General features: G+C 32.9%; 1 protein-coding gene across 7 annotated transcripts in view; it reads left to right on the top strand.

Moving 5' to 3' along the window:
- The window catches only part of ABLIM2 (actin binding LIM protein family member 2), a 293,927-nt gene that overhangs the window by 198,819 nt on the left and 80,517 nt on the right, over positions 1-14,591 (top strand). For 5 of the 7 annotated variants that reach the window (XM_074276285.1, XM_074276287.1, XM_074276284.1 and 2 more), the window contains exons 8-9: positions 1,497-1,555; positions 12,164-12,220. In XM_074276285.1, the coding sequence (XP_074132386.1) occupies positions 1,497-1,555; positions 12,164-12,220 (116 nt within the window). The remainder of the gene's footprint in view (positions 1-1,496; positions 1,556-12,163; positions 12,221-14,591) is intronic. The other 2 variants (XM_074276290.1, XM_074276289.1) reach the window with 1 other exon arrangement.

Genomic DNA, 14,591 nt, shown 5'->3' with positions numbered 1-14,591 from the left:
GTAGTTTCACAGGAAAAAAATGTTTCATTTGAATAAGAATCAAGAAAGGTAAAATCTTGCTATAACTGAAAGACTATATCCTTCCTCCCTTGGAGTTGAATTTTCCAATTTATACAATATTCTAAGGTATTTTCAAATTCTAAGATTCTATATTCTAAGGTTTGTTTTTTCCCAAAAAAACATCATGGGATGTTCTTTATATTCCAAGGAATTTTCTAAATCAGAATGTTCTATGTTCTATGTTCTAAGGCTCCTTCAATTGTAACTTATGTTCCATATAACATTTGTTCTCTGTACCTTATAGAGTTATTCAGAGACTAGATGGTGCCACTGGATTTAGGGCTGCAAAACTTGGATTCCAGTCCTCCCTCTGCCTTTGTGATTTTGGGCAAATCACCTCCCTTCTCTGGGGACACTGGAGACTTTTCTCATTTATAAAATGATGAAAATAGTAGATGGCCTCTAGGGTCCTTCCACTTTTAAATCTATGAATTTTTATCATTTGAGATAAAGTATGTAAGCCACTTTGCAGCTAGATATCAGTCTATAAATGTGACCTATGATTAGCCTGTAAGCTTTTATTGTTTGGGTTCCAACAGGTCTCAACTGTGGTTTATAGCAGTGAAGAAACTCAAGCTGAGAACCTGTTAACTTTACAAATTAGCATATAATTGGGGTAGAGGGAAGCAACGACTTAATTTTGCCAATAAATTATTTAGGGAGAAAAATAATGTGACACTCAAGTCTCTTTTTTCTGGTCCTAATCCATCAAACTGAAAAATCTCATTAAAAAACAGAACAGCTTAATACCTTACATGGCCACCCAGAGAGCTGACAGTCTTGCAACCTGACTTCAGACAAGTACACACTGACTCTTGTGGCTTAAATATTTTAAAGTAAGAAAAACATTCAGATTTACCTGCCTAAATTCCTACTTACTTGTAACCCTACCAGGTTCTCACAGGGCTCTTGTGAACCCCCAGTTCTTTAAGATAGTCAAAGAATTTCAAGCTGAAAGAGATCATCCAAATTTATTCCCACCCCCTCCAAAAAAGTTTGCAGATGAGGAAATTGAGGATGGTAGAAAGCAAGTTTTTTTTTTTTGTTTTTTTTTGTTTTTTTTTGTTAAAAGTAAATAATCTCTGTAGCAAAGCAAGGATTAGAATCCAGAACTTCTAATTCCTGCATTATAGCTTTCTATCAAACCCCACACTTGATCATTCAGTTAGTACTTTGAGAAGGGAACCCAGGTCTCATATTGTTGTTTAATTATTTCAATTGTGTTTGACTCTTTGACTTCATTTAGACTTTTCTTGGCAAACATTCTGGAGCTCATTTTACAGAACTAAATTAAGTGATTGTTTGAGGTCAGATTTGAACTCAGGCCTTCCTGAGTCCAGGCCCAGAATTTTATCTACTGCAACACCTAAACTCATGACCTGGAAATAAATATATATTTCAAAATAAATAATTAACTTTAAATTATTTATTTGCAGGTACATCCATCTGGCATCCAGCCTGTAGACAAGCAGCCAAAAGTGAAGAAAAAAATAAGGTAATGTGAGTTCTAATTTCATCCCTATCCATTTCCTTCTAGTGATTATCTTAATGAGTGCCTCTGTGCCTTTTCCATATTCCAAGATGTCCTGTATTCATTCTTTATACATTTATTGATCCCTGAACTCTGTATATTATGTGTAAGAGATATTAAGGGTATTAAAAAATGTGGTTCCCAACTTCCAATGGGGAGAACTGTCCATGAAAATGTCCAGGAGTGAACACATATCAAATTGCTCAATTGTTTGGCTCATAAATAAAGCTAGAAAACTAGTCTTTCAAGGCTTCATAGGAGTACTGAACATGAGCTGAACCTTTCAGAAATGAGTAGGTTTTGAAGGTGCACAAAGAAGATATATCTAAAGAGATCAAAGTAAGTGTACAAGGAACCAGGTAGACCATTTAGATTTTTTTAAAGATAGAAACAAAGGCAAGTAACTACAGATAAAATTATAGATTTAAAACAGCATCAAAAGCTGTGTCAATCTTAGGCTGATGGCCAAGGATGAAGACAAAAAAAGTACCTAGTGATCTTCTGTGTAAGTTTAAATCATCAAATTTGGATAATATACAAGGCATTGCTTAAGGGCTGACAATTGCAACTTCTGAGCCTCTGTTAGTCATTTCTGATAAACTGTGGTTTCATCTCAATCACTTATCATTAAAGAAATGCAACTCTGAAATTGCTTACCCATAAGATTAGCAAAGCAAACTGAAAAGTAAGAATGAATAATGTTGGAAGAGCTGAAGGAAAGCAGGCCCATTAGCACTCTTGTTTGTAAAGTTGTGAATTGGCTCAATCATTCTAGTATGTATTTTGGAATTTTGCCTGCAAAGCAACTAAAATGAACATACCCGTTTATCTAGAGATATCACTACTAAACCCATACCCCCGCAGAAATGAGAGAAAGGAAAAGGGATGGATATATATATATATATATATATATATATATATATATATATATATATATATATACAAAAATATTTATATCAGATCTTTTTGTAATAAAAACTGGAAATTAAGGGTAAGGTACCCTTCAGTTGGTGAATGACAAAAAATTATAGCACATGTTATGATATATTATAAGAATTATCATATAAGTATAAGAAATGATGAAAGACTCAGTTTCAAAAACATTTGGGAAAGTTGTATGAATGAATGCAGAGCAAAATTTTGAAGATGTAGGACAACAGTTTACCTAATATCAACTTGTAAAAACAAATAACTTTGAGAAGACAAACAACTTTGAAAGACTTAAGAACTCTGATCAACACAGAGACTATCCATAATTCCAGAGAATTGAGGATGAAGCATTTTATTTATCCCCAACAGAGAATTGACAAATTCAAGATACAGTATTAAACATACATTTGTGGACTTGGATAGTGGAGAAATTTTTTTTTTTTGCATGATAATGCATTTTTGGTATAAGAGATTTTTTTTTCTTTTTTCACTTATGGAGTTAAGGAGAAATGTGAGGAGAGGAAAAATAAACTTAAAAAATAAAATAAGTCATGGATTTAAATCAGGGAATATTTATTTGGCAAAGTCAAGAAGTTCAGAGTAAGTAGCATGTTTTAAAGAGATAGTAAGGGGATTTTCTTATATTAAAGGATTGATTCATTCATCCATTCATTCAAGAACCATGAATTAAATACATATCTGTAATGTGTGTTTGTATTTGAAGATACATAAATTAATTGATAACATTTAGATAGAAAGATTTGACACCTTAGAGTTCAACTAGCATAATTCCATCTTTTGCTAAGCAGTAAGCTGAGACCCAGAGTGCTTTGCTTAAGATCACGTAAGTGACAGAACCAGGACTCCAATCCAAATCTTAAGGATTGATACCTTTCCTAATGGTACTTTCTCCATATAGTAGGGAGCACATAGCCAGCCCATACAGAAGTAAGCAATCCTGTATAATAACTATGAATTAACTATTATACAGAAAGCAAAGTTGGTAGAGAGAACTTTACTAACTAGGAGGAAATTATATATGTATATATACACATATACTTTCCATCCATGTATATAAATGTAATTCACATATATATGCATGTGTGTGGGGTGGGTGTGGTGTGTGTATTATGTCAGTGATAAGAAAGTAGGCTGGTTCAGACCATGAACTGGGGTAGGACTATTTTAGAAGACTTGATATCCAGAAAGAAGACTTTAGGTATAAAAATTGGAACCTGTTAAAAATTTTATACTAATATATTCCATTGAGAAAATCCTAACTATGGGACTATTTTGATATTTTGGCATGGAACAGCTTTTTTCTTGAAACATATTTTATCCAGAATTTATGATGCTAATGAATTTAATAAATGGAATTAGTAGTTAATCCATACCCTATCATGAGCTCATATGCATTTTATTAATTATAGGAAGTTTGGGATATTTTTCTTGATATCTATATTCCTTAAATAATTTGGCTGTGGAAGCTAAATAATGTAATAATCTTGATCACACATCTGCCTATTACTCATTTTCTGATCTTCTACACATTAAAATCTGTTCAAACATTACAACATCTGGTTTAAAAAATAAAGAAAAAGAAGCTGGATGAACCAAGGCTAAGCTTATTAACATTTATCAACAACCATTTATTATTCCTTTACATTGTACAAGGTCTTGTGCTCAGTGTTGTTGATATGAAAATGAAATCAGGCCCAGATCTTGCCTTCCAGAAGCTCACAAACTAATATAGGAGAGAATACACATGAATAAAACACCAATGCAAGGCCAAATGTAATAAATGTCAAGGAGAAGTACAGATAAAAGATTATGAGAAATTTGAAAGAAGGAAGAGCATTTTTTGTTGGAGTGTTTTAAGTGACCACTTACAGAAGAGCTTACTTCTTTGTTTAGTGGAGAGATTTTGTTTTATTTCTATTTTGATTTTAATAGTTCTTTTATAGCCATTCTTCATTTTGTTAAGCCTCTTCATTTCAAATATTTTTCTTCTTTTCTCTAGCAAAATTATCTTTTATAACATAGAATAAAAAAGAAAAAAAATTCAGCAAAATCAACACATTCATTATATCTGTTAGAATATGCAGTGATAGGGTGTCCCTGGAGCAGTTGTATGTGTCAGGGCATGCTGAAGATACCTTTGGTCTTGCATAGAAAAATTGTTAATATGTTTTGCTAATAACATTCCCTGTCCTCTCATCTTCAAGCAAAATTTACTCAGTTCCTACAACCAGATCTTCTATGGAGTAGTCGCCAATCTCCTCACCATTATGATTATCCTTTTCAGAGGTCAAAATATTTTAGAATCCTAAAAGTTCAGAGTTGAAAAGAAATTCAAAGGGTTTCTTCTGTATTTGAAGTAGGAATCTTTATTTCATTCTATCATCTCTAACTGATGACCTTCTATGTTTTGTCAGAGGGAACACATTTTTTTAGCCAGAGCCACTTTTACTTTTGGATAGCTCTAATATGAGATATTTTTCCCTCCAAATTAATTCTATTTTCTCAAACTGAATACAACAGCCATAGCCTACTAAAAGTCAAAGAGACCATCAATAGGAACCTAAGAGAATATTAACATACAGCAATATGCTAACAAATTATAGAATTCAAAAGAAATTGAGGATTATTTGCAAAAAATATAAATTACTAAAATAGACACAGCAGAAACGGATGATTCTAATAATTAAAACCCAGAGGAAGAAACAAATCAATATTACAAAATATGAAAAATACAACACTAAAAAGGTAATTATATACTAATTTTCCTAATGAGTATAGGTAAAAAATGTTAAATAAGATTTTATTTTTTTAATAGACAGACTAAGTTTAACATTCATTTTTGTAAGACTTTGAATTTCAATTTTTTTTCCTTCCCTTATCCCCCCAACACAACAAGCAATATGATACAGGTTACATATGTAACAATCATTTTAAACACATTTCCATAACTAAATAAAAATTTAACTTGTAAAAGTGTAACAATTTGTTTAAAATAACTATCACAACTAAGTAGGATTTAAATCAGTCATTCAAAGTAACATTAGAAACTATTTTAATAAAATAGAAGTTTTTTTAAAATATCATACAAACATATTATTAGATATAAAATAAGATTTTTATGAGCCAATACATATTCATGGTAATAAAACTACCTTATATTTAAATATATATATGTATATATATATACATATATATATATATATACATAAATATTGAAATGAATCATTCTTGAATAATGTTCAAGCTTAGGAAATAGATGAAGAATAAGAAATCAAAGATCAGAGAGTTTTCCCTTTATCTAAATTTGAACTGCTTCCTGAAAGCTTAATTGCTTTCTATAACTACTCATGTCATGGTTGATTGTGACTGAACTCTCAATGGAGTGGCTGAGCCAATGAGGTATATAATTTTGGGATTATATAGAAACCAGTATGTTACCAAAAGTGCTATGAGCAACCCCTTGAGGTAAGAAAAGTGAATTTCTCTTTTGAAGCTCATAAAAACTTGCTGAGGATATTGTAGAAGAATTCTTTTTTCAGAAATGGTTAGGCCAAATGGATCACAGTATCATAGATTTAGAGCTAAAAAGAATCTTAAATACTATTAGAGTCAGATAAAAAAAATTGTGGTTGAGAAATATTTAAGTGACTTGCCTTGGATATGAAACAGTACTTCAGAATTGTTTTAATTTGCATTTTTCTAATTATCAAAACACTAGGTAACTATGTACTTCCGTATATTATGTACCTAATTGTTTCAATGATCAATCAGAGAGAATATTTATTACTATATGTTAGGAATTTTCCAGGCCAGGGATTTCACCAATTAAAGGAGAGGAGAGAGTATCAAGGGTCAAAGCAGGATAGGGTAATTTAACTTTTCTCAGTCTCAGTTTCCTCTGTAAGAGAGAGAGAGAGAGAGAGACAGAGCGACAGAGAGATTGAGAGACAGAGACAAACAGAGAGGGACAGAGACAGAGGGACAAAAAGAGAAGAGAAAAAAATATATTTTATTAAGAATAAAATGAGATAATAGGAACAAATTATTTCTAAACCTTTAAATATTATACAAATGACAGTGGTGGTGGTGGTAGTGTTGGTAATGGTAGTAGTAGTAATAATAGTAACAGTGGCAGTGGCAGTGATAGTTATTGTTATTATTGTTGTCATCTGTGTAGTACTGCTCTTTTTACACAAGATAGATTTAAAGAATATCCATTGGTGTGCATCTCCAGGAATAATTTTTAGAGTCTGTCCCTCTTAGAGGAAGATGCAGCATGGCAGAAGCTTTTATCTCAAACCTGCTTCGTTTAGTGGAAAATATTGAGTCATCATGAATATCCAGTGAGCTTTTCTTATCAGGAAACCACTTTTTCTGCTCTAAATTAAATTCTATAATGAAATCAAAGAAAGATGTCTGGATGCATAAAGTTTCCAATCATGCCAGCTGGCAGGAAACTGGCCATTTATTCTACAGAAGACACTATATGACCTTTATAGACAGTCTGTACTTGAAGGGAAGGGGAAGTGTGAGAGTGAAAATTTGTCACCAGCAGATGTTCTTTGAAAGATTTTTTTTAAATAATGAGAACTTTTACCCTCTGATGGCATTAAGAACCAATGGCTGAGGCTGGCAAAGAAGAACTGACATCTGAACTGTGTTCATGGATGCCCTAGACTCTGTGTTTGCAGCTGGCCTCCTGAGAACATAATAGATGCCATCCTTGCTCTTTTTCAGCACTTACCCAGTTTGTAGGACCTGATTTCTTTAGTCTCCCATGGATCCTTTGAAGCGCTCAGGTTTTCATAGAGGAAAAGAATGGGGTAAAAAAAAAGATTTCACCTCAGCTGTTCTACATAGTCTTATGAGAAGAAAACCCTGGCTATCTTATGCCAGCAGAGTGAAAGTTCTAGGTGGATTGCTCTCTATATGACAGAGAGTAGCCTAAGTGCAGAAAGGCTCATCACAGAAAGAATGGCCATCAGATAAATTTTTTTTTATCACAATAACTATTAAAATGTTCTGTTAAGGGGCGGAGTAGTTTGCTTTGTCAGAAGACTAGCTATTGCACTTGAATCACTGATATTTGAAAGATTGAGGTGCTTTATATTTGTATTTGTTTACCTATAAAGATAGCGCTCTATACAGATATGCATATATATATATATATATATATACAGTTCATTAATGTCATAACTTCTTCCACTATGCAGATTTTAATGTTTCTTCCTTGCAGTTAACAATCTTTAAGAAGTGCTGTGGGGGCAGCTAGATGGTGCAGTGGATAGAGCACCAACCCTGGAATCCAGAGGACTTGAATGCAAATCTGTTCTAAGACACTTAATACTTATTACTAGTTTTGTGACCCTGGGCAAGTCACTTAACCCCAATTGTCTCTCAAAAAACATTGCTGTGGCCAAAAATAACTTTGTGGTTAAATTGATGATATCTTCAATCTTAAATTGGAAATTCAGTTGATGGTTGTTGGTGATTTTCTCAATGTTTAATTCTCTCCACCAATGCTAGTCATAAGCACTCCCTAGCTTCTTAGGAATTTTCTTGAATTTCTATTATGAATCAAATTGGATCAGTTCTATCAAACCTTCTGATGATGAACCTCTCTATCCATTTTTTTTTACTGGACTTCACAGAATAAATATCAGTTTCATAATAAGGTTGGGCTGAATTTTCTAGAGCTTGTGCTCTTCTAGGATGACCTTATTAAACTCAAGATCATGTTTATACCATAATTCCTATATTTTTGGTCATTGTATTACATGACATTTCATGGAAATATTTAATAAAGTTTAAAGTTTACATTAGAGTAAAGGAATATATTAATAAAATTACAAATCTTTTAGACATATAATTTATATATTTGTATTTGCACATATGTGTTACACATATGCACATGCATACACACGAGGTAGGTAGGAAGAATGGTACAGTGGATAAAGATCTAACTTTCAAGTCCAAAAAATCTAAAATTCACTTAACTCAAAGCCCCTAGACAAATCTTTTTAATATTCTATTACATAAAAATCATTGATTTCCCCCAACCTTATTGTGAAATATTTCTCTTGCAAACCTATCTTTACCCAAACCCACCCAACCAATTTTATGCTGTCTTTCCCCTTCTTCCTCTCTTTCTCCTTCTTTGTCACCCCATCCTCCAAAATCAGCATACTTATCAAAATTAAAAAGAAATTTATTACAAGGCAACTTCAAATATAATACTCTTTGTAACTAGCATTATATAGACTTTTGAGGTTTAAAAGTGCCTTACATAGGAGAGATCCATATCCTGATGAAAACAGAAGTCTGGCCAAAAAAAAAAATACGCATATACTAATACTGATGTGCATATTAATGAACCTGTATATACTTAAGTTTTGTGAAATGTTTTTTGTTATTCTAATGGATGGCAATAAAGTTTGGTTATTTTCAACAACATTGGTTAATAATAAGATAGATTGATTATTAAAGGTTATGTTGAATTGGTGTGGCTGTTTCAGCTCCACTGCTGAGTAATTACTTAAGAAAAGATCAGCAGGGGGTAGTAATGGTTTCCTTAACCCCTTTTGAAATAAATAAACATGATATTCATAAACATATAATACAACTCTTCTTTTATTAGCACCATCAAGAGAAAAGTAATTTGAGATATTATCTAGCCTAGTTCTGCACTTTTTGCAACTACCACAGGCCACACTTAGACATCTTTTCATCTTTAAATCTGTTTCAGATATCTCTTGGATAAGTGGGATAATCAAGCAGCATTTTATAAATCATAAATACTATAGAAAACTGTGCTGTTATTGTTAATAGAAATAATAGTGGCTAGCATTTCTATAACTCTTTAAGGATTACAAAGAACTTTACTAATATAATTATCCTCATAAAAACTCTAGGAGTTGGTTGATGTTATGATCCCTTTATGTTGAGAAAACTGAGGTAGACAGAGATAAAGAGATAGGTCCAGTTGAGTAATATTATCCCATTTTACAGTTGATGAAACTGAGGCAGAAAGCAGTGAAGAGATTTGTCTAAGATCACACAGTTAATAAGAATCTAAGATTGGATTTGAACTCAGGACTTCCCATTTCCAAGGAAAGCATTCTATCCCATTGCCTCATTTAGCTATTTCTTGTTATTGCCATTATTCATTATAACCCAATTTTATTTGGATACAAATGTTGGGAGTGGTCTTTAGTACTTTGCACTAAACCTTAAACCTGAACAATTTTTTAAAAATTCCTCAAATTCCTCAGAAAGACTGAGAGGTAGAGATAAGGGCTAGAAATGGGTCTGGTGGAAAGTATAGTTGTGAATCTTGCTCAGAAGTAGTTAATATCTAGTAGTTCTCAAGACCTATGATCCAGAACCTAATGAAATGAAGTTGTTCTTTGTGATGAAGTCTAAAGGTTCAGTAGCAATGGAAGTCAGCCAAATGAGAAAAAATTTGTTCCTTGGAAAAGTAATATGGAATCGTGAAAAATAAGGATAAACTTGCCTCTGAATTCTGCTTCAAAAACTTACTAGGTATAAGACCATGGTCAAGGCATTCAATTCAGTCTTTCTGAGCTTCAGGTTGCTCACTTGTAAAACAGAGATGATAATACATGTATTACCTGACTCATTGGGCAATTGTGAGGATATAATTTCAATAAACTTCAAAAGTTCCATACATATTCCCTGACTGGGAAATACTCCAGCAAAACATTTAGATGCAAAAGTTTGCTTCTATACCTAGAGAATGTAGTCAATAAAAATAAAAGCAGGATTTAAAGGATGAGTAGGTTGTTAGTCTGTTTATTTTTAAAACTGATCAGCACCATGGCTAGGGACAATATCTGACTGACTGTAAGCAGTAACTATGTGAAAGTAGAGAAGCCCAGTGCTACTGCTATAGATAAGGAAGTAAAGAGGCTGTCCTCAGCAGTTCATGCTAGATATAATTGTCTAGCTGCTTATCTGTGCCTTTAAGCATTTTTCAATTATATAGTAAGCCTTTAGAATTTGACTAACAGGTAGGAAGATGTCATTTAATGATTACAATATTATCTAGGCTAGCTAACCAGACAAAAATTCAAAGTGTTTAGCTACTCTGCTGTTGTTTGTCTGTGTGAACAACCATAGAGAGTGCTTCCTAACTTCTAATGTATCCTGGATGATGACAACTTTATGTAGTAGTTGGTACTGAAAATGCAATTTCAATGTTTCAAATTCATCAACCCATATTTGGGCCAAAGAAAGGTTGAGTTCTCACTCTGATGTTATATTGATCACTTGAGTATCCATCTTTTTATTGTCATTGCCTCATAATATACCAGAACCTAGAGCTTAACCATTGATCTCATAAAATTGTAGTGCCTTATACAAAAATCTGCCTTGTAATGAGTTCCTTTTTAAGCTTCAATAACTAAAACAAAGGGAAAGGAGAGGAAAGAAAGGAGATTAGGGAGAGGAAAAGAGGGGAAGAGATGGGAGAAAGAGGGAGAAAAAGAAAAGGGAGGGAAATAAAGAGAAGAGGAAGAAAGGAGATTTCAGAGTGCAGAGGAATGGAGAAAAGAGGAAAGGTAAAGGAGAGGGTATATCTGAGTTTGTTAAGGCATGATACATTACTTTTTTGTTCACATTTGGTTTAAATCACAAGGTCATCATATAAAATAAACTTTCATATTTGTAAATTTAAATTTTTTTCCAGTATGTACATAATTTTTACTTATGTGGCCATCAATAAAGACCAATTGAGGAAAAGGTTTGTTACAAATATGATGTTTGTAAAAAAAAATTTAACATGTCCTGGGAAAATTACGATAGTTGTTCATATTTGTATGACACAATAATGATTGCAAAGCATTTTCTTGACAATAACTTGCAAGACAAGTAGTACAATTCTTTATTTTCTATTTCACAAATTAATAAATTAAAATATGGAAGGTTTAAATTATTTTCTCAAGTTCATGTAGCTTGAAAGTGTCAAAATCCAGATACCAATCTAATTCTTATTCTAAGTCCAACATTCTTTCTATGAAAAGCAGTAAATTATGGAGGTTGTAGAAAGATAAGAGGTTAACAACTGGATGTTTTCACTGTGTTTTTTGCCTTTGTATTTTTCTGTGTATTAATACACCAGTTGTTTTCTGAGAATGTTTCTGTTTTTTTTTTCTCTGAAATGAACTTATTGTGGAAAGAAAATGGTGTCTTGAATTGAGTATTGGACCTGGTATCAGAACTGGTTTGAAAACCTGATTCTGGTATTTCTAAGCTATATCATTTTACCTCTTTTAAAATTTTACCTCTTTAAAATAATGGTTATTATCCTACTAAGCCACCTCAGAGAAATGCTATGAGGAAAAAGCAAATCTAAAGTTGGTATAGAATTATGAAACATTTTTCTATTAGCATTGTTGTCACTACTAGAAATCCATGAGCTCCTCAAACATATATGGATCAGTTCTCATCCCAGCTTGAGGGATGCTAGGTACAATTAGTGTCCTCTTCAATGAGACATTTCCACCATAGCCACCATATTAATTCATCATAAAAATCCCAGAAGTATCACTACACCGCTCTTAAATGTAATATCATTTCCTTCTACTCTTTTTTCCTTTATAGATGCAGAGCCAAATTTGCAATCAGGTTTACCCCATCACCACCCAAAATGCCTTAAAGGTTTGTGTATGAAGCTTTCTGTGTTGTGGCATAAGCTTCAGGTGTCAGTTTGGCAATGTTGTGACCTCAGCTCAGTACATGTTGTTCAGTATATTGAAGGAATGGCTTCAATTCACAGACACAATCAATGCTTTGTTATTTGCATAATGGATCATACATTCATGTGGGTATCTGTTCCATGCCATGCAACTTCTGAATGCCTTCTAGCAAATCCAAGATCATGACCTTGTCATGTATTAAGGAAATATGGGTGACAGGGAACTGGGCTATGGCTGAATCTTAGCTGAATAGCATTTTAACAAGTGGAAATTCTTCTCTGAGGGATCAGAACCACTGAGTATTCTCATTGATGACAAATCAGATTATTTTCATTTTTCTATTACCTGTACCAACAGATATAGATGACTGAGAGTCAACTGTATTAATCACACATTTCTATGACACTTTATGGTTTGAAAATATATTATTAGAAACAATGCAGTGAGGCAGGCAAGTACAAGTATTATCACCCCTTCATAAATGAGAAAATTAAATCTCAGAGAGTTTAGGTGATATCTTTATGATGACCTAGATTGCAAGTATCCACGTGTCTGTGTCAGGACACAAACCAAGAACTTTTGACTTAAATTCTAGTGCTTCTTCCCCCCACATTGCACCCTAATCTTCTAGTTTTGGGGGAGGGTATATTGTATGTGTTAGTGGGAGGGGAGTACCCTATTATTTACAAAGAAAGAGATTCATTTGAGGTTGCCATGTTAGAAAATTTAAACTGGAATTGATCACATCTCAGTTCACCCTGATTTGTATTGTTGTTAGCTTTCTACCATAATAATATTTTAAACAGATGCCATGTATCCTCTGAGGCAAAGGACAGACATTATTATCTCAATTTTATAGATAATGAACATGCAGAGAAGTGAAGGCCTAGTCATTTGGGGAAGTGTCAGAGTTAGTATTTGAAACCAGACCTCTGGATTTTTCCCCCTGGGCTCTTTAATGATAGAACATTGCTTCTGTATAAACAAAAAATTAGCTGAGGCAGTAGGTTGTTTGACTAGAGGCCAAGAGTTGTGTGGCATTCATTATCCCTAGCAGGTTGGGGATAATTTTATGGAGCCACATTTCTTTCAGGATCTGCCTTGGGCTCCCTAAGCCTCACCCTACTTATTACAGCAGTAGATGCAAGTGTTCATGTGGCTATTTGTCTATAAGCTCTTTGTTAGTAGAGAGAATGCCATTGTAATGCTCTGTCAACCTACTATTAAGTGTTAAAGAGGTGCCAGACAATGTGTTAGATGCTAAGAACAACTTTCTATGGATAAGCTGACCATCAACAAGAAATAGAAAATAATCAATTTAAGGGAGTCCTCATGATTCTGAATCTCTATCAAAATGAGACTTGACAAGATTGATAATATTTGATAGAATATTATTCATGGATAGAAGTGAAGCAACACATTAGTAAGCCTGGATAAGCAGTCCTTAGTATTTGTTTCTTGTCTATTCTCCCTTAGAAAGCATCTTGTATGAAACATTAGTGAAATCAGTGAATATAAAATGTCAGGCCTGGAGAAAGCCTTAGACTGTACCTCATACAACATTACAGTTAACAGAATTCTAATATTTCTAGGATTTGTTTTAGTCTTATGAATTTTAGAAGAATACAACCTAAAAATAAGTTAGCCAAAGAAACAAAGCAAATATGTTTTTCAGCTATATCAGTAGAAGTCCAAAATAGGGAAAGCAATATTTCAGGTGTTCCATGTCCTGATCAGAGCATATCTGAAATATTGAATCCAGTTCTTGAATATCTATTTAAAGTAATACATTGAAAAAGCAAAATGTAGCAAATGGATGATGATCAAGATAGTGGAGTTTCTATAAACCATGTCTTAAAAAGATAGATTGGAGAGAGTGGAGTTATTTATCTTGGAGAAGAAAGACATTTAGGGAATAAGATTGATGATTTCAAATAATGAAAAGATTAACACATAGAAAAGGAATTTTATGTGAGATTTCTCTTTTTGATCTCAGAGAAGAAAACAAGAATCAATAGATAAAACTTAATAAGGTTCATTGCATGAAAATATTTTCTAATAATTAAAACTATTCCAAAATAAAATGAGCTGCAACGAGACACTGATTTCTTCATTGATACATATATTTAAGCACAGCCTATTTTTCAGCATATAATTCAGATAGAAAGTTCAAGTATATGATTTCTGTGGTTCTTTCAAATCATGTAAGATTTGATGATTCCAATAAGATAGAATGTCAGAATAGAAAACAGTGAGAGAGAAGAGACCTTATTGTCATTTACTCCAACATCCCCATTTTATAAATTGAGAAACTCCCAAGGGAAAATAACTTT

This window comes from Sminthopsis crassicaudata, chromosome 6 (assembly GCF_048593235.1).
Source record: "Sminthopsis crassicaudata isolate SCR6 chromosome 6, ASM4859323v1, whole genome shotgun sequence".
NCBI lineage: Eukaryota > Metazoa > Chordata > Mammalia > Dasyuromorphia > Dasyuridae > Sminthopsis > Sminthopsis crassicaudata.
This window is presented reverse-complemented; position numbering and strand designations above follow the sequence as displayed.